This window comes from Scophthalmus maximus, chromosome 14 (genome assembly GCF_022379125.1).
Source record: "Scophthalmus maximus strain ysfricsl-2021 chromosome 14, ASM2237912v1, whole genome shotgun sequence".
Classification (NCBI taxonomy): domain Eukaryota; kingdom Metazoa; phylum Chordata; class Actinopteri; order Pleuronectiformes; family Scophthalmidae; genus Scophthalmus; species Scophthalmus maximus.
Genome location: NC_061528.1, coordinates 6,280,329 through 6,304,480, shown reverse-complemented (window position 1 = coordinate 6,304,480; position 24,152 = coordinate 6,280,329). Strand labels below are relative to the sequence as shown.

The 24,152-nt window shown below is 47.2% G+C and overlaps 2 protein-coding genes across 18 annotated transcripts in view; both read right to left on the bottom strand.

The window, feature by feature from the left end:
- The window catches only part of lmo7a (LIM domain 7a), a 46,407-nt gene that overhangs the window by 5,052 nt on the left and 17,203 nt on the right, over window positions 1-24,152 (bottom strand). For 10 of the 17 annotated variants that reach the window (XM_035650939.2, XM_035650944.2, XM_035650929.2 and 7 more), the window contains 19 exons: window positions 19,452-19,482; window positions 18,161-18,274; window positions 16,875-17,160; window positions 15,849-16,098; window positions 11,330-11,359; window positions 10,459-10,573; window positions 9,476-9,615; window positions 8,206-8,893; window positions 7,449-7,718; window positions 6,952-7,066; window positions 6,106-6,267; window positions 5,060-5,268; window positions 4,849-4,912; window positions 4,560-4,616; window positions 4,192-4,233; window positions 3,389-3,414; window positions 2,760-2,864; window positions 1,371-1,466; window positions 173-717 (listed from right to left, as the gene is read on the bottom strand). In XM_035650939.2, the coding sequence (XP_035506832.2) occupies window positions 173-717; window positions 1,371-1,466; window positions 2,760-2,864; window positions 3,389-3,414; window positions 4,192-4,233; window positions 4,560-4,616; window positions 4,849-4,912; window positions 5,060-5,268; window positions 6,106-6,267; window positions 6,952-7,066; window positions 7,449-7,718; window positions 8,206-8,893; window positions 9,476-9,615; window positions 10,459-10,573; window positions 11,330-11,359; window positions 15,849-16,098; window positions 16,875-17,160; window positions 18,161-18,274; window positions 19,452-19,482 (3,345 nt within the window). The remainder of the gene's footprint in view (window positions 1-172; window positions 718-1,370; window positions 1,467-2,759; window positions 2,865-3,388; window positions 3,415-4,191; window positions 4,234-4,559; window positions 4,617-4,848; window positions 4,913-5,059; window positions 5,269-6,105; window positions 6,268-6,951; window positions 7,067-7,448; window positions 7,719-8,205; window positions 8,894-9,475; window positions 9,616-10,458; window positions 10,574-11,329; window positions 11,360-15,848; window positions 16,099-16,874; window positions 17,161-18,160; window positions 18,275-19,451; window positions 19,483-24,152) is intronic. The other 7 variants (XM_035650930.2, XM_035650938.2, XM_035650931.2 and 4 more) reach the window with 7 other exon arrangements.
- LOC118320338 (LIM domain only protein 7) lies at window positions 12,301-14,024 on the bottom strand. Its single transcript, XM_035650994.2, has one exon. The coding sequence runs from the start codon at window positions 13,671-13,673 to the stop codon at window positions 12,819-12,821; it is 855 nt and encodes a 284-aa protein (XP_035506887.1). The 5' UTR covers window positions 13,674-14,024; the 3' UTR covers window positions 12,301-12,818.

Genomic DNA, 24,152 nt, shown 5'->3' with positions numbered 1-24,152 from the left:
AAGCACATGCAAAACACATTAGCTGTAGGTTACGTTCACGCACAGACAGTAAAGCCGGTCGCGTTTGACACGTGAATGTGTTAATATCAGCATGACGGACAGATGAGGGAACAAAAAGACACGTGAGTTGAAGTGTCCGGGTGAGTACAGGAGGAGCAGCATCTCTACTGACCACTGCTGCTGCTGCTGCTGATGCTGCAGCCGGAAGGCTCTCTCCCGCTCTTGGCGCTGCTGCTCCGCCGCTGCCTGCTGCCGCCTCCTCTCCTCCTCCACCGCCCTCTCCTCCTCCTTCCTCCTCTGCCACCTCAGCTCCTCCTCCTCCCTCATCCTCCTCACTTCCGCCTCTTGCATCTCTCTCCTCTTTCTCTCCTCCTGCAGACGCTGCAGCTCTCGCTCCTCCTCCTCCCGCCTCCTCCGCTCCTCCGCCGCCTGCCTCTGGCGCTCCTGCTCCTCTGCTACCTGCCTCTGGCGCTCCTGCTCCTCCGCCGCCTGCCTCTGGCGCTCCTGCTCCTCCGCCACCTGCCTCTGGCGCTCCTGCTCCTCTGCTACCTGCCTCTGGCGCTCCTGCTCCTCCACCGCCTGCCTTCGGCGCTCGATCTCCTGCTCCTCCTTCCTCTTTCTCTCTTCCTCTTCCCACAGAGAAGAAGTCGGCTGGTTGACTGGAAAGACTGGCGAGTGTGGCATGAGGCTGTGGCTGTTCCCGTCCAGGCTCCAGGGCTGCCAGACAGATGAAAGAAGAAGAAAAGAGAAAGTGTTTAGAGCACATGATGGCCTCGGCTGAGCTCACCCTCATTAACCTCCAGGAGGAACTGCAACAAGAAAAAAAAAGGAGAAACTCATGGGGTGAAAAAGAAATTTCCACCTGAGGGGAGTTTTTGTTGCAAAACTATGAGCTGGAAAAGAGCTCTGCCATCACAAAAAGGATTGCCGCACATGGTGTGAGTGAATATCCACATGACTGGACGTTGTTCCGCTCTCGCTTTCACTCGGTTTGTGATGGGAAATGTTCTTTTGGGTTTTTTTAAAGCCAGAAATACCAGTGTCTGACCATGTACATGATGACTAATCACAACAACACTATCAAAGCTCTTGGGATACATTTAGACTATTTAGTGTTATGTTTCAGAAAATGATTGCCTCCTTGAAATACCCCCCAGCTGATGTTTCAGGTGTTCAGGCAATAAGGCTCAAAATCCAGGAGTATGGCGGAAAAACCTAGGAAGCGCCCAAGAAAAGTTTTTGATTGCACCAGACCAAAAAAAAGTATATTTGTCTGAGACCTTTCTACGTTACTCTGAATCCAACAGTGTAATTACTCTCACTGCCAAAAGGGGGAGACAAAAGTTACACACTGCACGTCTCTGAAGTACCTTCGCTCCATCTCGTTGGTCCACGCTGTTGGCGATCTCCTCCTGGGCCTTCTGCCACTCCTCCTGCAATTTCTCCTGGCCCCGCTTATATTTCTCCTGGGAGAAAAACCCCCCAAAACAATTAGGACGAGAAGTGAGGTCAGAGGTCATCCCACCTGATGGCATGCATGTTTTGCGGCTGTAGGATTATCGTTGACGAAAACTGGTCACACCTTTTACAGGAGACAGTTCGATTGGGGTTGAAGAACAGCAACTTTTTAATTTCAGGAACCTGAATGGCTTGTGCACAAAGAGGCAACATACTGTACTGTAGTACAGGTAGTATGTAATAAAATAAAGAATACTGAGATTTTTTCGTAGCTGCATTATTTTCATATAATTCTAAGCTCACCTTCGTGTTGCCTAACCATCCCGAAAGTCGATAAAGAACCTAGAGAAGCTCGCCCTGGGCAGGAAGCCTCCCTGGCACATCATGTAATCAGGCCGTTTATCCAACAGGGAAGAAAAGACTGGAGGAGTAACGCCGCTTCCCGGCTACATCAGCGCTCTGCCTGTGCACCTTTGATCTCCGTCCAGAAATAGACCCTCAGAAAAATGTTTTGACAGGGATCCCGCTAAATTGAAGCTGGACACTCGACAGGCGCTTTACTCTCGGCCGCCTGAGCGATGTGCAAAGTCTTTCTGTTGTGAGCCAATTAGGAGCCTCGCGGCGCTCCGTGCCTCGTCTCGCTGTCAGACGGGACACACAGTGGATTTGCACATACTGTAGGTATCAGATCAAAATGAATTGAGAGGGTTGCTTCATTTATTATTTACCTTTTTTTAAAAAAAAAAAAAAAAAAAGAAGGGCGATACACTGCAGTTTCAGTTTATCAGGTACACATTTCTAAACCTAGTACCGTCTAAAACAGGTGGGAGTAGTTTATGGTGTATTGTGTATTCTGACAGCTGTTTCTTACCTTTCTTACCTGAATATTGGATTATGGTGTATATTCTATACAAATAAGATCAGTCCAAATAGTGAACAGTCCACCATGGAGGCTGCAGATTAAAATTTGTCTTTGACACACACATTGCTAATTAACATGTTCTAATTGAAAGGACTTTCTTGAATTAATTGTGTTTAGTTTCTCATCTGCACCCTTTAAGTGTTCTTATTTCAACCATCTGTGACTTCATTGCTGTACTTGTGACTTTATGGCAGTCGTGATTTAATGCTGCCTGGATTTGAAGAAGTACACGATCTAGAAACCTCCCCGAGTAAGAGGGAACGCAAACTTCACGAGCGACACCTCGGAAAAACAGTTCAAACTAAAACTGAGCATTATAACCTTTGTTTAAGCCGGGCGTACCTAATGATCCCCGCTACATGAGTTTGCCTTTATGTACCTGGAGGAGGCGCTCCTGTTCCTTCTGCCATTTTTCCTGTCTCCTGCGCTCCTCTTCCGGATCCCAAGACCAGCGGCTGGAGGGCGTGATTGGAGGAACAGGTATCTGAAGACAAAGACGACATGTTAGGAATAAGAACAGTACTTAGGCTTGTGACCTATTGTTTCTCCGACATCTCCACCTACTACTGATATTGTTTTTTTGTTTTTTTTAAGTAAGGCTTCAAACTGCGAACAAACATTTGTCCATTTTGGGATGATTTTCCACTTCCAGCAGATGATTTGACATTGTCCAGTCACATCAAATGAGCAAAAATTCCAGTTTATAAAACATATAACACCTTTGGTCCTTAGGCCATTGAGTATTTTACGTATCCGTTTTCAACGATTCATAAAAATGATGGCTCCCTGAAATCATTGCTTTGTAACTGGGTGACTGAAGTGCTTGAGAAGCAGAGTGAATCTCCCCTTTGAAGTGAACCAGCAGTGCAGTCCATACCAAATGCTTAATAATGGATCTGGGCTTTGTAATAACTGCGGTATGTGCTTTCATTGATGTTGCCGTGCAAGAGGAGCAAACGTAATGGGGACAAAAACTGCTGTCAGTGCACTGATGATGATGCTACTCACATCTGGCATCGCAGCCTCGGATCCTCCTTCGGAATAAAGAAAAATCATCCAGTCAGTACTTTTGGCATGCACAGACGAGGCAATAAAACAAATTTAAATATGCCCCCGAGGCTGTATCAACACAAAGTTGGCCAGGCTTATAAAACTTTCAACGTTATTTTTTAAAGCCAAGTAACAAGTCATCATTTAAAAATGACATCTAAAAACCAAAGTTAATTGATGTTAATCTTCAAAAAGGCCTCAGAGCAGCAAAGGTCAGATTCCGCCTTGGTGAGTGATTCTCTCGATTCGAGATCGCCCACTTGTTGGCATTTACATTGGACGGAAAATAAAAATCAATAAGCTGACTGTGAGAACGAGCAGACTGAACAAACTGGAGGGAAAAACACGTGCATCAGCAGCAGCATGCGTAAGAGGCACAAGCGTTCACAGTAGCCAGTCTGACAGTGTAACAGACGATACAATACATGCATGCCCAGGAAGCAACAGGAGGGCTTTTTAAGTACATGCTCGGCAAGTATTAATGTGTATTAATCCTGGACACCACTCAAAAACACCACAAACACAAGGAGGATTTCGAGATTTGTATTTGCGGTTGGTACTCTGGGACTGTGTCTGACATTCTGTCCATATGAACGTGTTGCTTTTACCCACGTCTTTTCCCTCAATTTATATTCAAACAGATTAGTTTCGGGACAATCGTGGCACCAGTGGGCCCGTCTTGGTTTGAGCAGCATGTCAGAGTCGTCCCAGACTGTACCAAGTGAAGGTGAGGTGATCACTGCACATTCAACCCCGTTTACCACAGAGGTAGACCAGCGCACTGACACGGGACCCTGAGCCGCCTGAAGGAGGGAAGGGGGCACAGCACAGGGGTTAAGCTTCGGCACCAGACAAGACTGTCTTAAAAAAAAAAAAAAAGAGCCATGGAGGATTTCAATCTTGACATGATTATGGTTCCCTATTCATTGAACATGAGGCTTATTAAAAAAAAAAAGGTAACATGCAGAAATCCCCCCGCAAATCTGAGAAATTCAGTGACACAAGAGCAAAGAGAACCCAGCCAACAGATGACACAGAAGTCATAATTATTATTACAGTAACAGTACCCCCCCCCCCCCCCCCCCCCCCACCCCTCTTTGGTCAGCGCTTTTCTTTTTCTTTTTTTTACCTTTTTCAAAAAACTCTGACCTCCGTTTTAAGTTTTTCAAAGACATGGGTTCTGACTCTACATGAAAAATGGAAAAAAAAGGTATAGTGAGGCACAGCAGAGGAAAGAAAACACCTTTAACCAGGGAAGATACAATCTTACAAACAGTACTAAATATATAAATCATGTTTTGCAGATATACAGTAACTATCAATAAATTGGCACCTTACAGGTGTGTTTTGTATTCGGTACAGGAATAGTCATCAAGATCAATTTCATAACCTTTGTGACTGTGTGATCTGCTCCTTACCTTTGTTCCTCATGGTCACTGACTTCTCATGGAAACTTCCATTAACTCTGTTTGAAGCCAAATCCTGCAGGGAGACATGGCAGGATGTCGGCTCATTAAATGTTTGGTTTTTTTGTTTGTTTTTTTCAAAGAATCACAGGAGCAGGGAACAATGACGGGATAGAGAAACTGATCAAACCTGAGTCAACCTGAGAGAATCTGGGTCACTTACGACGACTGGGTTGGCGGCGACCTCCTTGGGCAGCAGCGTTTCCGCGGAAGCGCGCGACGTGAAGTCCAGGCTGGAGTTTGCGGTGAGTGCGTCCGTGGAACCTAGAAGTATCGGATGATCCGTACTGGTCAGATTGATGGTCTTATGGCTTTTAAATGGCAGGGAAGGTGGATCTCTGTCCCAGTCTGCATGCAGACGATGCAACGGCACAAAAGTACAAATGTGTGCACGCACATTAAAACCCACATGATTCTGTGCACACGAGTGTTTGTTATAGTAGTCGTGTATTTGTGACATACAGCATTTTGACTTAGAACACTAAAAAAAGCAAAGGGACAAGGTTGCTGTTATGGTGTTGTTATAGAGAGCAGCAGGGGGTGACACAGAACCCACCTTCCCCAGCCATGCAGCCTATATTACAGCTTTCACAAACCCACAGGCTCACATCCACTGCACCTCACCAAACTATTTCACCCAGGACTGTGTGTTAGTTCAGGTGAGCTACCTCGGGGTGGTTTATTGCTTTTTTTGGTAAGGTGAGACTGACGTAGATGAAACAAGTAAGCCTGTTACACGAAAAACCGTGAAAACAGTGACACTCAAAGGACCGTGGAGCTCGGTTAGTTCTCCACAAGGAAAACATCGCATGGGAGGAGAGAGAGAGAGAGAGAGAGAGAGAGAGAGAGAGAGAGAGAGAGAGAGAGATGTTGCAAAAGAGAAGAATATAATAAAAAAACAGGACAAGAAAAACACACACGGGGAGGGGGAGAGAGAGATACAAGCCACAGCACAATAACAGTTTTCCCTCATTAGACGAGGAGGGAAAAAAACCCACCTTACAGGTCCTTCACCATTTCGCTGTCATGAGATCATTCATGGATGATTTCACAATAGTTTACCGGCCAATTTAAAGTGTCAAAACTGTTTAGCGACGCCAGCAGCATAAGTAGGACTGTCAGTCCAGGAATGCAACCACTTAGTGTGGTTCAATTTAATCTCACACGCACGCATGCCCGCCCGCACGCCCGCACGCACGGATGACTCACTGTTCTTGCCATGACGGCGAATGTCCATGACCAGGCTGCCCTCCTGCAGGGCCTCCTCCATGCAGGACTTCCAGTCCGTGTAGCTCATTTTTGCCACCTGGTGCCTGTTCACCGTCAGCACCTCGTCTCCGGCCTGGAGCTGGCACATCGCAGCCGAGCTGCCTGAAACCACACAGACAGGTCATCGGTCACCAGCATGAATGGTGCCCGTTCGCTCCACTGCAGTGACACGTTAATGTATCTCACCTTAACTCAGGTCATAAGATACCGAATGTCTTGCATAAGATAGTATAAGATTGGACTAGTAAGGAATTATCTCAGTACAAGGACACACAAGAAAACACATAGGACAGAGGATTCCTCTGAGAATCTTTGGTATAAAAGCACAATTTACTTTAAGACATCAACAGTATGACAGACTTAGCGTTCCTGTATTGTTGTGGGAAGTGTGTAATTTTTACTTATTACTTGTGTGTTACTAAATAACATGGCATTCAGTTATGTGGCGGTGGAGAATCTCCGTAGAAAGAGAGGCTCAGGCCCTGCAGATCTGACCCAGATAGACGTTGCCCTATTTAAATCTGGCAATGCCACTGAAATGGACTGGAGCACCTGCTGACAACTAAGCAGCAGAGCCCTGGCTGTGAAATATAATAAGTTACCAATAATACCGCCATACTGTGAATCTGTGACATAATAACCATTGTCTGTCTGTTCTTTTTCCACTGGGGATGTTCAAGTTCAAGGTCGTCAGATTGTCCGACCTGCACACATCGAATTGGAAGGTGAATAACGCTCTACCGATGCAATTTGAATCCCTCTGTTTGACGGGCCTCGCTGGATTACCTGGCTGGATGGACGTGACGCGAGCGCCAGTTGAGTCCCAGGCAGCCTGGAAGCCGAAGTCTCTGCTGCTGTTGGGCTTCTGGTTCAGGCTGATCCGCATCTCGCAGTAGTTCTCCTGAAAAAACCGAACACCGACACAGGTGAGAAGAGATGAACAGCAGCAACACTTTAATAAGCATTTCAAGTTTGTGTGTGATCAGGCCAGCTGGGACAAAAAAGAAGCCTTGTATAAATCATTTGTGGATCTTTCTTGATGAACCTGTTGCTATTCTTTCATTTCAGCAGAGCAGCAACGTGCACATTAGAAAAGAGGCTGAAGCAAAAAACATTGAGTCTTCGTGACGCCAAGTTAAAAATAGGTGAATTCACTGTCGGCGAGAGGATCGACGGGTCACTGTCAGTCTTAAATAAAATCCATGTAACAAAGGCATATTACTTTTTAATGTCTTCAACAAAGCCTAAAGATCTGTTGTTGTCAGCAGCAGGTAATTCAATACCTGGCTGCTTTCTTTGGTCGGAGCAGGGCTGACGGGACCTTCGCTCTTGACCGGAGCAGGGACAGGCAAGGAGCTCTGAGCCAAGCTGACGCTCTTCGGCGCTGTCTTCTTCCACTCCTCCTCCTCCTCTTCCTCCTCATCTTCACTGCTGTGGGCCGAGCTGGACTCATCCTCTTCCTCGGGGGTCATGAACTGCTGATAGCGGGTCGGCACCGACGACTTTTTGGATGCGTCCACGTTGCCGTTGACACGCTTGTGAGAGTCGTCCATCTGTGAGGAGGCGAATGCAGAGTCACAAGCAATGTTTGAGCCTCAAGAAAGTAATTTGAACAACATATGGCTGATGATTACAAAACTAGATATATTTGAACCTGTAAAAGGCCTTAAAATGGAAATCAAGTCTTGAGATGTGTGTGAAACAGTTTCAAGAGTTCACAATCAGTCACTAACTTGCAGAAGAAGCCTGTAGATTATTTTATGTAATGTATTCGCTTTACAATAACTGCAATGAATGTGAGAGGGCTGAAAATAGAAGCTCTGGCAGTTAGCATTACAAAAACACATGCCTCATCCATTATTCACACCGTAATCAGATCGTACCGTTCGGCAACACTGATGTGTTCAAAACAAATAAAACTGTGCTCTGACCGACATGGCAAACATTTCTTGCTGCCAGACAAACACCCTCTAGATGCCCTTCCTCTGTGCCGCGCTGGTAGTTTAGTGTTCAGTTTTAGTAAAACGATCTAGTACTCACTGCGAAGACTCGCGGGAGGGAGGTGATGCGGGAGGACTGGGTCCCGAAGGGCCTTGGCGTGACAACTGAGGTTATACGGGCGCTATCCGATCTCTGGTAGCTCCTGGGGAGGGAGGCGGAAACCTGAGACACCGCGGGAGGTTTGGGTTCCATCGAGCGGCGCTGCGGTTGTTGCTTGTACAGAAAACCGGAGGAGGGGGCGTCCACCGCGGTCTGCGTGCCCGACAATGGGCGCCTCGGCTCTGGCACCGGCACCTGTTGTCGGGAGCTGGAAGAGGAGACGGTGGTCGTAGTCTCCTCTGTCTTGGCCGCTCTGGTGCGCTCCGAGACCGGACTCCTTTGCAGTGGTGCACCCGCAGGAGACCGGGAGCGGTGGGTAGAGCTGCGGCTCTGGGGAATGGGAGTGACGGTGGTCGTGGTGTCGCTGCCCGCAGGACGGTCCACACTTTTAACTTCCCGTGAGGTGGGAGGGGAAGCGGCCCTGACGGTCGCTGGGGAAGCAGCGGGGGGTTCGACCTCTCTCAGGGAGGGCTCAGAGGAATGGTAAGGAGTGTCAATAGTGTAGCTCCTGGCAGGAAGGGCCCGGGTACGAGGGGCAATGACGGGTTGCTCAAATACGTCCTCCTCGTCATCCAAGAGAGAGAGAGATCCAAAACGATTGCCGATGCTTTTCTTTCCTTTACTTTCTCTGTGGACCGGACAGGGGGAGGAGAGGATGGTGAAGAGATAAGTAGGAAAACAGTGGACAATGATGAGAGTATTAAAGATGAAGATGGGTACAAGTACCAAGGGGTTTGGGGGTCACAGGAGTTGAAATGGGTGGGAGGGCAGTGAGAGACAAGGGGGGGGGGCACAGGATGAAAAGCAGAGGGTAGAGAAAGGTGGGTCACATAAAAACAAAAAGGGGGGGGGGAGGTTGGCAGATTGCAAGGCATGATTGAATTACATTTTCACACTGACTGAAGGAACAGTTACAGAGACTCCCCTCCTTCACTCACTGCACAAATAACCTTTTAGACTCGGTGTTTAATACCGTAAAACATCTCAGTCACACCTTCTCTGAAATTACCTTAGCAGAGGATCCTCCACAGAGGGTAACAAGGGTGTAAGAGAGGAAGAAATTCAGTGTGTCTTGTTTTTCGGGGGTTAAAACCAGGATCAGAAAAAATTAAATAAAAACAACCTTATTGAATTGAATCTAGCAATAACATAATGCATTCTTCTGGCATAATCAAAAGTACCTAATCATGTGTTTCCGTCCCCCCCTTACCTCTGCTCTTGCATTTCCTTGAAGGTCTTGGACCTCCTGTCGGTGCTGGCGGTGATCTGCTCTATCTTCTCGCGCTCCTCTTTCTTCTTCACGATGTCAGAGTTGACACTCCTGCGCCGGTTCTTCCATTTGCTCAGGTCCTGGAGCAAAAGTAAGGAGAAGTCCACGTCACCTCATGCATCATTTCACACGCCAATTCTTACCCGACGTCGTCATGAAAAAAACAGACTACAGGTCAGTGTCGCACGGCGAAGTTGAGAAGGAGACAGGAAAAGACAAAAAAAGAGAGAAAAGGGTTACACATTTGAAGGTGTTCTATTTGTGTGCTTTAGGCTCCTCCCCGCTGCACCGGGGACTGTGTGACCTAAATGCTGCTTCAAGACTCCATTATTTTGCCATGACACCAATCAGACGGCTGACAGACACTTGGTGTGTCACAGCCACGCATGAACAAGTGGATAACTGTACATTTTAGTCTCAATGTTCCTGCCTGAGAACGAGCATTTGTAAAGGATCATTCGTGTTAAGAATTGGAGCACTGCTGAAAAAACTATTCTCCAGGAATAAGTTGCACCAGAGTTAATTTTACACCCATTACCTTACATCATCTGACTATATTACGCCACAACGCCATTTGACATTAATGTTACTACTAGTATTTATATCGTGTGGTGGTTCCTGTCTGAGACACTGCGATGTGGAAATGAGGACAGTCCACAGCCGTAGGGCAGCGCTGCACCAATCACTGTCTCAGCCTCTCATTTCACCCTGTGGACAACTACTGCATCCCAACACCTGCGCCCGTCACTGACACATAGACCCCACCTCTCCTTTCACTTATCGACCCCATCCGTGCTGCCATCCCAAACTTTTTTCTGCAAGAGTCAGCTTGTCTTGATTTATCTGACAAAAAAAAAATGGTGCGAAGCAAACAGACATCCTCAAGCGGGTGACTGCGCAGTGCACATGTCGGTTACACTCACATTCTGCCACTGATCATCACTCTCCTTTATCTGCTCACGGACCTTCTGCAGCTCTTCGTAGCGAACCTGCCTCATGGCGGCAGGTTCGGCCTGGATGTCACTCGTTGATTTACTCCTGTGGAGAAAAGGCATGGGAGATGTTTGACATAAATAAAAACAGGAGCATCTTAAGTGTCTGCAGATCATGGATCCCTTTAAAAAAACAAACAACACATATCCCACTCCAAGTATACGTGCACCATCTCTTATTATTTTGTCAAATAAGACGTAGAAAAAACATTATAAAGAAAATGCAAAAAAAAAATATCCTTAAACTTCTATCTCCCATCCACTTATCCTTTGACCAAGTTTTAGTTTGGAAACACACCATGCGGGTCAACCACAAAAAAACAAACAGTGGGTTGAAATGAGCTCAGTGGGTTAGTAACGCATATCACAGCCTATCCCGTCATGCAAAAGAGCAAAGTCACTCAAAACTCACAGCCTATGAAAAACAGATTTCACTTACCTGTATAGATTTACACACGTCTCACATTGCTACAGGAGTGTTAGGAGCACAGCCCAGTCATAACTCTCTCTGGGACACACCGCAGTTTAGGTAGATGACCCAGCGTATTGCTATTGTACGCATCTTTTTTTGCTTTTGTTTCTCTGTCAATAGAGCTTTGTGGAGCTACACCCCCACCCCCCCCCCCCCATCCCCGAACTTGACTCTGCGCCACACAATACACTCTGTGGTGTGTCAGCATTTAGCAGATAGAGAGAGAGTGGGAAGAGAGCAGGACAAAAGCGGGAGGCAGCGGGGTGCGACTGTAAGAGGCCAGAGCGAATGCAAACGTGCCACATTCCTGGGAGCCCCGGATCAACTCACCCGTCGATACTCTCTTGCATTGGGTGCTCTCTAGGAAACCGGAGAGAACCACAGACAACAACAAAAATCACTTTTCCTGCAGATTGGCCTTTGACACAGAGCCTGAGTCTGCTCATCCACAGGTCTGATAGTGCTTCAATGCAACCGTATAATATACAGCTGTTCCCCGTCTCTCTCCCCCATTTCTCTCATGTCAACCCGACCAATCGAGCCGACCACCCTGTGTCCATGTCTGTCTGCTAAAACCAAGTTTGATAGTGCTCTGCTAATGGTGGGAACTGTTGGGCTTGTCCCTGTAATCTTTTTAAGACGTATCATCTGAAGAGTAAAGTTTAAGGTGTGTGTTAACAGAATTATCCTCACAGTGAGGGCAGTAGCACTTTTCCTCTCCCTGACATTTGACTGGGGAGGTGTGTGGACATACATCTTCCCCCCTCCAAAACAATGCTGCCTTTCTGGAGACTCCGACATGATGTCACTGGAACCGTGGCTTTACATGTGGGTGTGAAGTAAATCCAGATGGGCTTGACTTTAGGTTAAATGGTTGCTTTGTGAATGCTTGTGTGTGTGTGTGTGTGTGTGTGTGTGTGTGTGTGTGTGTGTGTGTGTGTCTGTACATGTGCAAACAGTGCAGCGCAGATTTGTGTCCACGTTACTATGGAGTCCCACAAGTCGCACCTTCACTCAAGGCTGTGGGGGAATTTCTATAGGTTTCATGTGGGCTCAACGCAGAAGGCTGCTGGCGTTTAGTTGCGCCGCTCGGTGCAAGTCGGAGCGTCCGGGACATAATGTTTGGATGTTGCTCAAGGTTTCCACACTCTCACGCGGCTGCACTTTGAGCTTGACATGTCAGTGTGAAGTTCCCTTCGCTGAGGAAAACAACACTGCACTCTGGTCAGATCCGTGTCACTGTAGGAGTTATGATGGGTTCAACGAACAGTCAGGCCAATGCAATGCATCACACGCTCATGAAGTCTCTTCTCTTCTTTATTAAGCATGAATATTATTTTTTTTCCATTCACAGGCAAACCCGGTCTGATGGGGGTAAAAGAAAATCAAAAATAACTGTTTAACAATACTCATCCTGCAGCTTGGCTCATAAATCACACTTCAAAATACACAACAGTTGTAGGTTCGATGTGCAATCCGAACGTCCACTCTGCATTTACATTCAATGTGTTTATTCACTGAACAGAAAACCACAATGCATTTCAGTTCTGCGGTAACAACAAACATTTAAAACAGGAAAAAGTTCAGGGTCACAATTGTGAATTTCACCACAGTTGCTTCGCCGTGATCTGATCGAGTGAACGCAAACATCGCGGTTTTCAGAAACAAGAGTTTCTGCGAAGACCTTAAAAAACGAGCTGTCCAGGCGAATTCGGCATCAGACAGAAGATTTCATTTCAAGACTGAAATGTAAGGTAAAATAAAATTGAAGTCTACAAAGTAAAGAGAAGCTACCAGGCACGGTTACATCGACCTGTTTCTACAACTTCAGAGCAGCAAGTCTCTCCACCATGAGCCTCTTCTTGTATCTTAGCTGACTGGCTTGCCTGATGGCCTGCCACCTCTGCAGGTCACCCTCGCTACAGGAAGAAGGCACCGAGGGCGTCACCTGATTGGCTGAAGGGCCTCCAAGTGAACTCGGGCTCTGGTCGGAACACGCTGCGAGCTTGCGGACCAGCATGTCATCCGTTCTAAGCAGCTCTTTCTCAACCTGATTCGCTTTACTTGTTGTTTCTCTCTGGGTCAGAGGACATGGGGGGCAGAGGAGTCTGGCTTTGAGGTCAGGAGGCAGAGCCCACGGCTCCGGGATGGGCATGGGGGCATAGTTGTCAGGGGCTCCTGAGAGCGGCCGCTGTCGCTGAGTCTGCTCGGTTTTCTCCTTGCGGTACACCACGTCGTCCTGCTCGATGTCGGGGTACTCGCCCTCCTCGGCGTCGCCGCGGCCGTGACGCTGGGTGATAATATTGAGTTGCGGCTCAGATGTATAGAGACGGCGTTTGCCTGACAGCTGAGTCTTCATCAATGCCAGGTCCATGTTGGACTGGAAGGCCAGGGTCCGCCTGGCGAACATGTCATCGTTCTCCAAGTCGGGGGACATGCCCTCATAATCAAAGCGGTCTGGGGGCTCCCGGGGGTCACGGCGCCCCAGGAGAGGCCACCGCTCACATTTGACCAGCTTGGGACCTGAGGTGGGGTCCACTGGGGCGAACACCAGGGAGGGAGTCTCTAAGAGAGGGGGCTGTATCTTGGGGAGCTGTGGGGGAGTGTGTGCTTGGATGTGAGGACTGCAGGGCGGGCACAGGGAGAGAAGAGGACAGAGAGGTGATGAGTGCATGCATGAGAACTGGGTCCAAGAGCAAGAAAAAGGAGGAAAAGATTCAACAAGCAGCAATAGTGGCCGTGATATTTGATTCAAAAAAGATCAAATTCGGACTGTACAATCACACTGCTATGATATATAACTGGTGCTAGTTGCTTTAAGTCTTCACTAGAATAAAAGGCTGTAATTAAGATAGGATATTGCAGAGACACAGCCACGTCTTCTTAATAAGGTCAGTACAAGCAAATTGCTTTATGAAGCATGTTAGGGCAACTCCAGCAGGTCGTCTGAGTGTTTTATCATTAGTATGTTAGGAAGCGGATCATCAGCTGCCACTTGTAGTTCTCCTTAAATCTGAATGCTCTAAAACATTCCTCTATCGTCACAATCGTGCAGCTGTATCGACCTTTTCCCCACAACGAGGGCGGTGTGAGCCGAGGCCTTATGTGTGCGGGAGTGAGAGGGAGAGGGGCCTCGGGGAGGGGGGGCCGAGGAGAGCCAGGGGCTGGTGTCACAGTCTGAATCGTCGGACGAAGAACTCTTATGGCTACAGCAGGGTCGGCCAAGGAAAATGGGGACAGGGGCAGAGAGAGAGAGCGAGAGAGAGAGAGGTAAAGGGGATAGACAGGAGGGCGGTGGCGGGGAAAGAGAAAGAAAAATGAGAATTTATACAGAGAAAGAAGTGAAATATAGAACACCACATTTCGAATCGTACATTCTTAAGGTTAAATTGGCATGCATGTAAGGATAGCGGGATCAAGAGTGTTGAGTAAGAAAAGTCCGAGCAAGAAGCAGAAAATAAATTTGACCTATGATGCTAAGTGTGCATGTGTGTATGTACAGTATGTGCTGCGTTCTAATGCCCTCACACACCTGAAGCCTTGCATCTTCTTATACCAGGGTCTCCTCTGGGAGCCCATTTTGATCTTCTGTATGTGAACGTCTTCGTCAGGCGTCCAGAACTTGGGCAGGAACTTGTCATATGAAACGTTGCCAGCAGGCTCGGGTTTGACGCCCATCTTGCGGGCGTAGAGATCGTCCTGGACGGGGTCCGCAAAGCCCTCCTCGTCGTCGTCGTCCTCCGAGTCGTCGTAAATCTCCCTGAACAGGCTGTCAGTGCACACGGCCCGGCGGTGGTCCACCGTCACGGAGCCGTGCCGGGGCGGCTGCGTTTCCCCGCTGAGAGACAGCCAACCAACACGTGTCAACATAGTTGTTCGGCGGCGGCGGCACTGCACGAAAAGTCACGCAAAAAGAGGAGCACATTCCACGAGCACAGCAACCTCAAATGGGATGACGCAAGAATTAGCAAACCAATGCAAGCTCAAAAACCAAACTGTAAAAGGAGGCGAGATAAAAAAACATGATTTGAGGAATTATGTTGCCAACTCAAATCACTCCTCCAAGCTCATAAAAACACGGAAGGAGCAAATAAGGACGTGCTGCAAACGGAAACCAACAAACTGAAGACTTCAGAGCGCTTGTTAGATGCGGCACACTATGATCCAACTCATGGTTACTATTAACCATGCAAACTGAGGGTAAGAGAAGCGGTCTAGTCTGAGGTCATCAGGCAGGCAAACCAAAGTCACACCGGAGCGTCATGTTCTCTGACCTGAGGCAGGTCGCATTGTGTTGCACGGTCACAGTGGGAGACATAGTGACCTTGGGCAAGGAGCCCCTCCCGCCCTCAGCCGCCCTCGCCGCCGCCATGGGGCTGATGGGCACGGCAAAGTTGGTGGGGGGAGCTGGGGAGGGGCTGTGGAAGCGTCTGCTGGCCAGATCGTCCAGAACGAGGTCTGGGTCCGGCCGGTCTATGTCTGATTCACTGCCACTGTCATACTCGTGCGCCCACTGCAGCGGAGCGGCGGGCAAGGCACTCTGGGATGCTTGGCTGTTTCCGAAGCAGGAAAGCGTTGTGTCGCTGTGGTCGTCATTCCGCGGGAAAGCAAAAATGAAACACGGCACCGGTGACCACAATCGCAGACAACACAAACAGCACCACAAACACCGGGAGTGATCGGAGAGGACAAGAGTCAAAAAACAGCCACAGTGTTAACTTGAAGCACAAACCACAGATTTGGATATGAAGGCGTCACTTCGACAACACTTTCTGTTGCTTTAAACAAAAGGAATAATGAATATTCATTCAGTCGAGATTAGAAACTGTGGTGTGTGTTGCACCAGTACCTGGTGAGTGTGCCGTCCTCCTCTGTGTATATGGGGTTGGCCCAGCTGCGCCGGTTGTCCTCGTTGCGTTCGGCCCGTTTCTTCCTCAGCGGCGCAGGCACGTAAGCCGACGGCTTGTCCTTGGTGGGCAGAAACTGGTTGAACGGCGTGCTGGCCTTGGGTGTGATGACGACCGACCGGCGGTAACTGAGGCCGTCCTTGTTCTCGGCCATCCTGAAGACAGAGTCGGCCTCGGTGTCGCTGCAACAACCTGCAGCGCGGACGAGGACAGGGGAGGAGCGAGGGGACAGACATGAGCGAGACACAGACACATGCAGGGGAAAGGAGGACGGATGTTTGCAGGCGTGATGAAGTAGCAAAAAGGACAAACGAGGGGAGAAAAGAGAAAAGTGTGAGGGGGAGTGTGTTGTGTGTTCTGGCGTGACTTCGAAGGAGTAACAGAGGGGTGCAGGGTGGGGAGTGGAGGCCTCCTCATTTACAAGCTGGTGTGGACGACTGTGGAATGTCTCACCGCTCTCTCTTTATGGGGGGGGGGGCTCTGCTCTGAGATCACTGACGAGCACTTCACTCTCTGAAAACAAACTATATTTCTGTCATGAAAGCAAGACCGCCTTTAGAGTTGATATACTTCTCCTTCCTGTGGGACTTTTTACACAGAAAATATTCCCCATTTCAAAAGCACACCACTAGATGGCAATGGGTATTAGTTTTTCTTTTATAAATGGGAGTCAACTCGCTGGCTCTGATGCAGCATATCTACCCTGTTCAAATATTTGAAGTTCTAGACGAATGATGAACTGGATCATAAATATTGATGCACAAACACAGTTTGAGAAAGCTGGAACACTTTAATGGCAGGGTGTGAGAGGCAATCTCCGAGAACGCACAAAAACACAGTGCTGTTGTTCCTTCAATGCCATAAATTCAGCTTTAATGGGGGGGGGGAAAGATAAAGGAGAGGAGCAGAAGTTCTTCAACATCGCTCCTGTGTGTTTGCAGATGCAAAAATGACACGGCGCCTCCTACCCTCGCTGCTTCCTTTAAGTGTAGCCTCGGAGGAGATGCTCTGAGGTCGGGAGCCCAAAGAGTCCAAACTGTCCAGGGAGTCGTCTCTTCTGTGTCCGCCGCCGCCGCCGCTGCTGCTGTTGCTGTTGCTGTTGCTGTTGCTGTTGCTGTTGCCGCGTCCTCCTCCTCCTCCTCCTCCTCCTCCTCCTCTCAGTTGGTAGATCTCCTCTCGCTCCGAGTACCAGCTATCCCCGAAACCGCTGTCCCTGACGTTGCTGCCTGTGTGACCGGACGTGTCCTGCAGAGCCTTTCATACACACACACAAACACGCGCAGTCAGATAATAGGGCGCCAATTGCAATATTTGGCCGCGCCGCGTGTCGTGTGCACGAGAGATCTCCCGGGTAGAGTGTGAGACTCAGTTAGTGTAAACGTGCAATTCTACACGGCTGGTGAGTGGGGAGAAAAGAACACGCTTGACATTTAAACGGAGCAAGCTCATCGTTTCCTAACCACTGCCATCTTCGTGAAATGACACGGAGGCACGGTCCACGCGCCCCCGATGACTGTGTTTACTGCACGTAAAGAATGTCATTGCACATAAACGCCATAAACTCCTCACCAGCAGGGCTGCAAACGAGCAAAAACGTGTCAGCCACTATAAAAGAAAATGATTTTCAGATCTGCAATCCGCAGAATCCCGCCAGACAATACAAGTCTACAAACTGAAGCCAGCCTGAGCCCGCGCCACTGAACTGTGGATTATCGTGGCTAAACGCACAAGGCGTGCAGTGACGGAAAAAAATCCCTGCAGTGAGTTGAATTATAGAGGCCTTGCACGCCACCACCTATAAATCTACTGTATGTGAACGCAAAGTGTCAAATTCAACACTGGCCTGAGCAGCGGGGGGGCGAAGTGAGCTTCCTCTAGGAAAGTAGTGGCTGCAATTTTTGTTTTGTTTTTTACATGTACTGTACGCAATGTGAACTGTGTGCTGTGCTGTAAACAAGATTAAAATAGCTGAGTCAAGGGATCAGGTCATTTATGACTTAACCTAGCTCGGGGTTTTTGTGGCCGGCGATCTGCGGCCGCCCCTTCAGCCTATCACACTCATTCCTCCCCACATAGTCCACATACCAGGGGGGACACAGAAATGTACTGAGCAGCGCTCGTAAAAGAGGATTTCATTCGTGCTATTTCTGGTTTCTGGAAGGAGAAAAATTAAGCTTTTGTTTCATGACAAGCACGGATCAGCCGGGCTCAAAGTGCACGACGCGTTGATAAAACGACACTTGGAGAAATTTACCTTGTACAGTGCTGTGCCTAGTAATCCCTCGAACGCCTTGAAGTTCAGGTAGGGTCCATCGTAGAAGGTGTCGCCCTGAGCTCTCCTGCCAAGCCAGAAAACGGTGATCAGCACCTGGAAAACAGGAAAATCACACACTCTATCACACAAGTCACAAAATTCTTATGGGACAGAATCAGATCACAGTGATGCCTTCGCCCTCACTGATGAATGTTCTGTGCGGAGCCAGAGCAGGTGATTGTTGTAATGGCACAGGGGTCATATCGCCCTGTGCCGTGCCCTTGTTTCCAGGCTCGTCCAGAAAACTCCGCTGCTGTTTTTGCGCGTGTATTATGCGGTCGGACGGGGACATGAAGCGCACGAAAGGCAAGCAGACATCACTGCGTCGATCATGCCGGTCCCCTACTAGACGGGGAAGCCGCGACAAAACTGACATGTCAGCGGTTTCATGCCATGCAAGTTCAGAAACGATTATTGTCGCAGTTGGAGTGTACAGCAGACACATGCTGGGAAGACAAGCAGTGTTTCCTGCAATGACTTTGCCTGCAAATGAACTTTTAAAATCTAAGGCTTATTATCGCATGCACATGACAAATATCCCCTAAAAATTAACCAATCTAAAGACACTTAAATCTCCTGATGTCCTGTCTTTAGCACTTCAACTGTGAACTTCCTGGAGACCTTAAAGCGGAAGAAATAAGGCTGAAATGCATGAGCATAAGAAATAGCATTTCACCAAAATGGCTTTTTGCCAATGCCAAATTCAGACAGGAAATAAAATTTTGGATGTGTTCACATTTCATAATATTACCCCTTGGATTCAGTGTGTGTACGACGCATTCATGTCACGAAGGGTTTTAAGACATTGACATGATCTAAACACTGACAAAGAATCTGGCTGTGAAACTTTGTCATATCATCTTTGTCATCCCTCATCTCTTACCCCTTTACTAACACCTCTCTAACATTTCCTATGAAATACGAGCAGACATGTCCATAAAATAGATATTGTGAGTGTGAGCAATAAAGCTGGACATAGTTCTGGCCATCAAATATTTGTTGTACATCTAAACGTCAACGTAAATGTAAATTCATAAATGCTTACAATGGTATAAAATGTTTTAGGGACAAATAAACTGTTCTCTAATGATGACCAAGGAGGGCTGTAGCTGAAACTACTGTACATTATGTTTTAAGTTTTTAGTAATGCTGAATGAACACGCAAAAAAAAAAAAACAAGCTCAGAGAAAAAAAGGAAGAAAGAAGTCAAAGCTTATATGTTTTCACTCACATTTTTCAGCCTCCTGTCGGTCTCCTGGTGCCTGTGGGAGAAAAAGAGCGGAAAGGAGAGGCGTATGTGTGTGAGAGAAAATGACAATAAAAGAACAGAGGGCATTGGTATTGAGTCTATGTGTTGGGCAGTGAAAGAGCTGGAAACTGAGAGCACAATCCAGACGACTGCCAGCCCTTCACCCACTCTCACACAACAACACAAAAGCCAGAGGGCAATAACAAATACACATCTCCGGAAAAAAGGAGGGAAACAAATGATTGAACAATGATTCTTTTTTTTCTGCACTAATCACATAATCAAGCGATTGTAAGAACATTAACCTCGGGCAGATACATATTTCATGTTTCGGACTCTCACGATAAAACTAATGACTGTGTGAATCAAACAAGGCTCTACTGTTGGAGGACCAAAGCTTGAAGCAGCTACGACCTCTCAGTCATATTACTGGGGGTTTGACAGTTGACCTGGCGAGTCAGTAAATCACTTTCCCAGGAAAATGTCAGCTCATTCTTGCTCCCGCGAAACCAAACAATGCTCCCAGTCTCCACCCGGCGGCCTGACATTACCTTTTCTCTCGTGTACACCGCCGAGTACCTGTCACCTAAGTAGACTGTGGTGTCCATTCAGAGAAGCCTATAAACAGCGATAAACAGCTACAGTACATACAGTAACCATGGCAGGGTGACGATATATAATCTGCTTCACATCCTCTACACATTCCTGCCATCATGGGGTAATACAATAGCCCCGCATGCCACTCGATTTCTTATAGCCCCTTCCCCTCAGGCAATAAAGCACCTGCTGAGAACCCGATGCATGCATGGTGGGGACACCTCGTATGATTGCATGTCAATCAAATATAATCGAGAAGGTCGCTTGGTTTAGGGAGAGGGGGAAAAAGCAGCGAGGTGTAATCAAACACATAATGAAACGCACATTGTACTTTTGAGATTTTAATTTCAGTCTGTGAGTTGTTAGCAGTTTTCTGTTTCTGCCTCTACGTTTCTCAGATGGATTCATATGAGTCAAAGTATCCGATATTTCACCAAAGAAAAGCAAACAGACATAAAATCCCATAAACCATTAATCTGAAGTTATGTAGCACAACTTTGTTTTCTTCTTCCCATTTCCCAACATTCATCTCTCAGCCCTGCAGATTCATCTCATGACCCAAATGGAAGTAAAGTCAAAAATAGCTTCCACCTCCTCAACCAGCTACAACAGTCAATCAAATGCTACTTAAGCATTGAGTGTTGGGCACTATAATAATTTAAAAATGGGTTCATTTCGTCACCTGCATTAAACAGATTTTTCTGGTCATGTGGAAACAAAGTGTTGAGATGAAACTGATATTTCATCATCAGACTGTAAAACTTGTTGGCAAATGTTATAGCGCAACATTATCATTCACTTGGAGTTTTGTTTCTGGCCACCACACAGTTATAATATTCACTATAGTGCCAACAAATCTCAGTAAAGTCGAGGGGAGCGTAGATTCAGGTGATATTCCTCCGTAGGTTCATCACCACAACCTTTCACTACAGTTTTGAAAGCAGAACTTTTTGCTCCCGCAAAGGATCTGAGCACTTCTTCCACCACCGACACCAATTTAACTGGATGGGAAGCGGATCAACTTTCCCACCAGTGTGTGCGTCATCTCACACCAGGGGTTTCCAACCTTCTAATTCCCCGGCGGTGAGAGCTGAAATGGGCGTTTACCAATTTGGCATATTGGATAAATTTATGGACCCAATAAAAAGCAGCGGCAGAAAAAAAAGAAGTGCCCGCTCTTGTGTGGCTTGGAACACATCACCACGTCGAAGATTATAGCAGCGGTAGCCCGGTCCAGGAAACAAGAGGCCGCGTACCAAAACTACCACCACATCGCCTCTCTTAATGCTCGTTTATGACGAAGGGGGTTAATAGCTGAACAGAAGAGAAAATAAAAAAAGGGCTCTTTTCAGGCTTTAGGAGCCTCGGGACACTGCTGCAGCCTGTTCAAATCAGCTGAGCGCTCATGTGATTGGAGCAAAACGACATTGGACACAATTTCCTTACAGAGACTACAGGTTGGGAATATCTTCTTTGAACTCAGTTAAAATAATCACATTTTGACATCTGATGCGCTGAGGGGGGAAAGAAGCCGCGCGTGTCCTCGGCTCTCGGCTGCACAGAGGCAGTGAAGACGAGAAAAAAAATGGTTATCGGGCCAATTGAACCGCTTCACTTTGAGAACTCCGTTAAAAGGGCCCACAGCTCCCATACAGCTGACGTAAATCTAGAGACTTGGCCTTTTAATGTAGTATCCATCAATTTTTTTTATATTGAATGCGTCAAACTGTAGAGCCTGATTTGTAAAAAATGTGTGACCGAAGCTTAGGAAGTAGAACAGGTACTTACAGACAGTATACAGTATGTGTGTTGCCTGACAGGAAACCCCTCCAGCTTGACAAATTAACAGGATGCTCTCATCACACCCACAAGACATTCATTTCAGCCATTACCCGCAACCTCTGCGTGTTAACACCGACACTCACGTCTTCACCCTCCTGCCGAGGTCAAAGGGTGAGAGAGACCACCAATCCCCCGCCTGACGGAGACGTCCCTCTTCCTTTTTTCCGCTTCCAGTGGAAGTGCAAAGACACGGGACACCAACATATACGTGCAACTCAACCTCCGCTGCCACAGAATCGTCCACCTCGCTACGTCAAACATGTGGAAAACATCAGGCAACAGCGCGGCGGTGGAGAATGATCAATATTAGCTGCCTGAGTTTCATTTAATTTACATTTTTACAAACATATCATATACATAAGTCTAATTTTCTAACATAACAGGTTTCTGATTGCTCGTCACAAATTTCTGACAAACTCGAAGCTATTTGATTGTTTGGTTTGAGGCGTGGGTTCCGCCAATGCAAACCAGAGGCGGGCGGGAAGACACACAGCTGACGAAAGATGAGCCACCATTCAAATGTTGGACAAATAACTTAATGATCTTTTCCAAATTCTGTCAATCACAGGGACCGAAAAAACAACTTTCAGGCGAAAGATGGACATGAATGAAGTGGGACCACAGGATGTGCCTCAGTCCATGTATAACCACCACAGAGACCACGGCAGCTCGGCTTCCATCCACAAGACAAACAAACCCAGTATCTGAGCCGGAGGTTAACGGCTGTGCTCGTATGATCAGAACCATACCTCCGCAATGACGATCACTTGCTCCTGTGCATTAAGTAACAGCAGATCATGTAATATCCTTTCACCTCTAGTCTGGCATTTTTTTCACAAAATCCTCCCGAAACAATCAGGGCACGCGGAGCGTCTGAACAGAGGAACCGGCTGCGGGCGAGACGGCGTCGGGCATCGTCGTGTCATCATCACAAACACTGCAGCGTCTGTGAGCGGGGACACGGGGTGAGGCTGGCGTGTCTCTCTCCGAGTCATCCACGGAGCACAACCGTAACCCTTGTGTTGGCCTTTTTTTTCTTTTCTTTTTCTTTTTACAGCCAGGGCAGTGTCCGTGGAGAACTGTACAGTACAAACTTTATTGGCCGGGGCACAATCATTCTGCCCCCACGGTTCACAAAGCGCTGCTGCAACAAGACGCGGCGCCATATATTAAAATGTGGAAACCATGTGTGCAGTGCCAGCTCAGTGGACCGCGCCCAGAAGACTAATACGCGAGGCACGTCGCTTGTCTCCTTTGTGTTAATTCACGAAACATTACAATATGCACGAGGCATGCGGTGCTTGACGTTGAATAAATTCTGATAAGAAAGCTGTGTAGTCTGTCCAAATTTCCCTGGGAAACGACACATTCCTTCAGGTAGTTCAAACATTTGGTTTGATCTACAGCCAGGGATGCTATTACATAATCCACATCATGTAATCTCATCACATGGCCACTCCCTCTTTCTCCATTGTGTAGAGAAGGGGTCACTGGCATTCCGCGTAGGACAAGGAAATTTTGATGTGCATGCCTCTCCTGGGCAGCTCCTTTGTTTTTAACGTTTGGAGAGTAGTCAACCCACGTCAATAATTTGCCAAATCAAACGGCAGCAACAGGCGAGACTTTGGACCTGTCTCTGCGGGGGATTTGTTCTGTCAGTGAGTGGAGGTCACAGTGGGGGGGAAAGGAAACACATTCTTTACTTCAGCATTTAAAAAACAAACAAACAAACTGACGAAAAAACAATAAAACTACAGTGTAAGAAGTACTTGATCACAAGTAAAGGTTCAATCACAAGTAAAAGTACAAGTGTTATCGATAAAATATAGTTTAAACCAATTTTTTTTAGCACTGTATTGATATATCAACATCTTTTCAAGCAGATAGGGAGAACACTTGCTGACTTGCACATCCAGAAGTCGTGTTCCTGGACAATAGAAGACAAAAATTATTTAAAAAAACTTGTACTGATTGAATTAAAATTTACGAGATGATGATGATGTTTTTGTGCGTAAAATGTTACTGACAAAGACATTACAGCTGTTATGTAAATGAATGAAAGTTCAATATCTGTCTATCAAGTGGCTTCAAATGTATAGTCAAGTGTCAATATCTCGACTCGTAATTTAGTGAAATTCTTGTGTAAATTTGCTTAGTTAACTTTCAACCACTGCTCAAAGCGTGTCCTCCGAGGAATCTGAGTTATACAACGCCCACAGTGTATAAACCCTTTATTACACCCAC

Coding starts and splice junctions, on each gene's coding strand:
- LOC118320338 (XM_035650994.2), bottom strand. CDS start 13,673: ATGCACTCATCACCTCTCTGTCCTCTTCTCTCCCTGTGCCCGCCCTGC.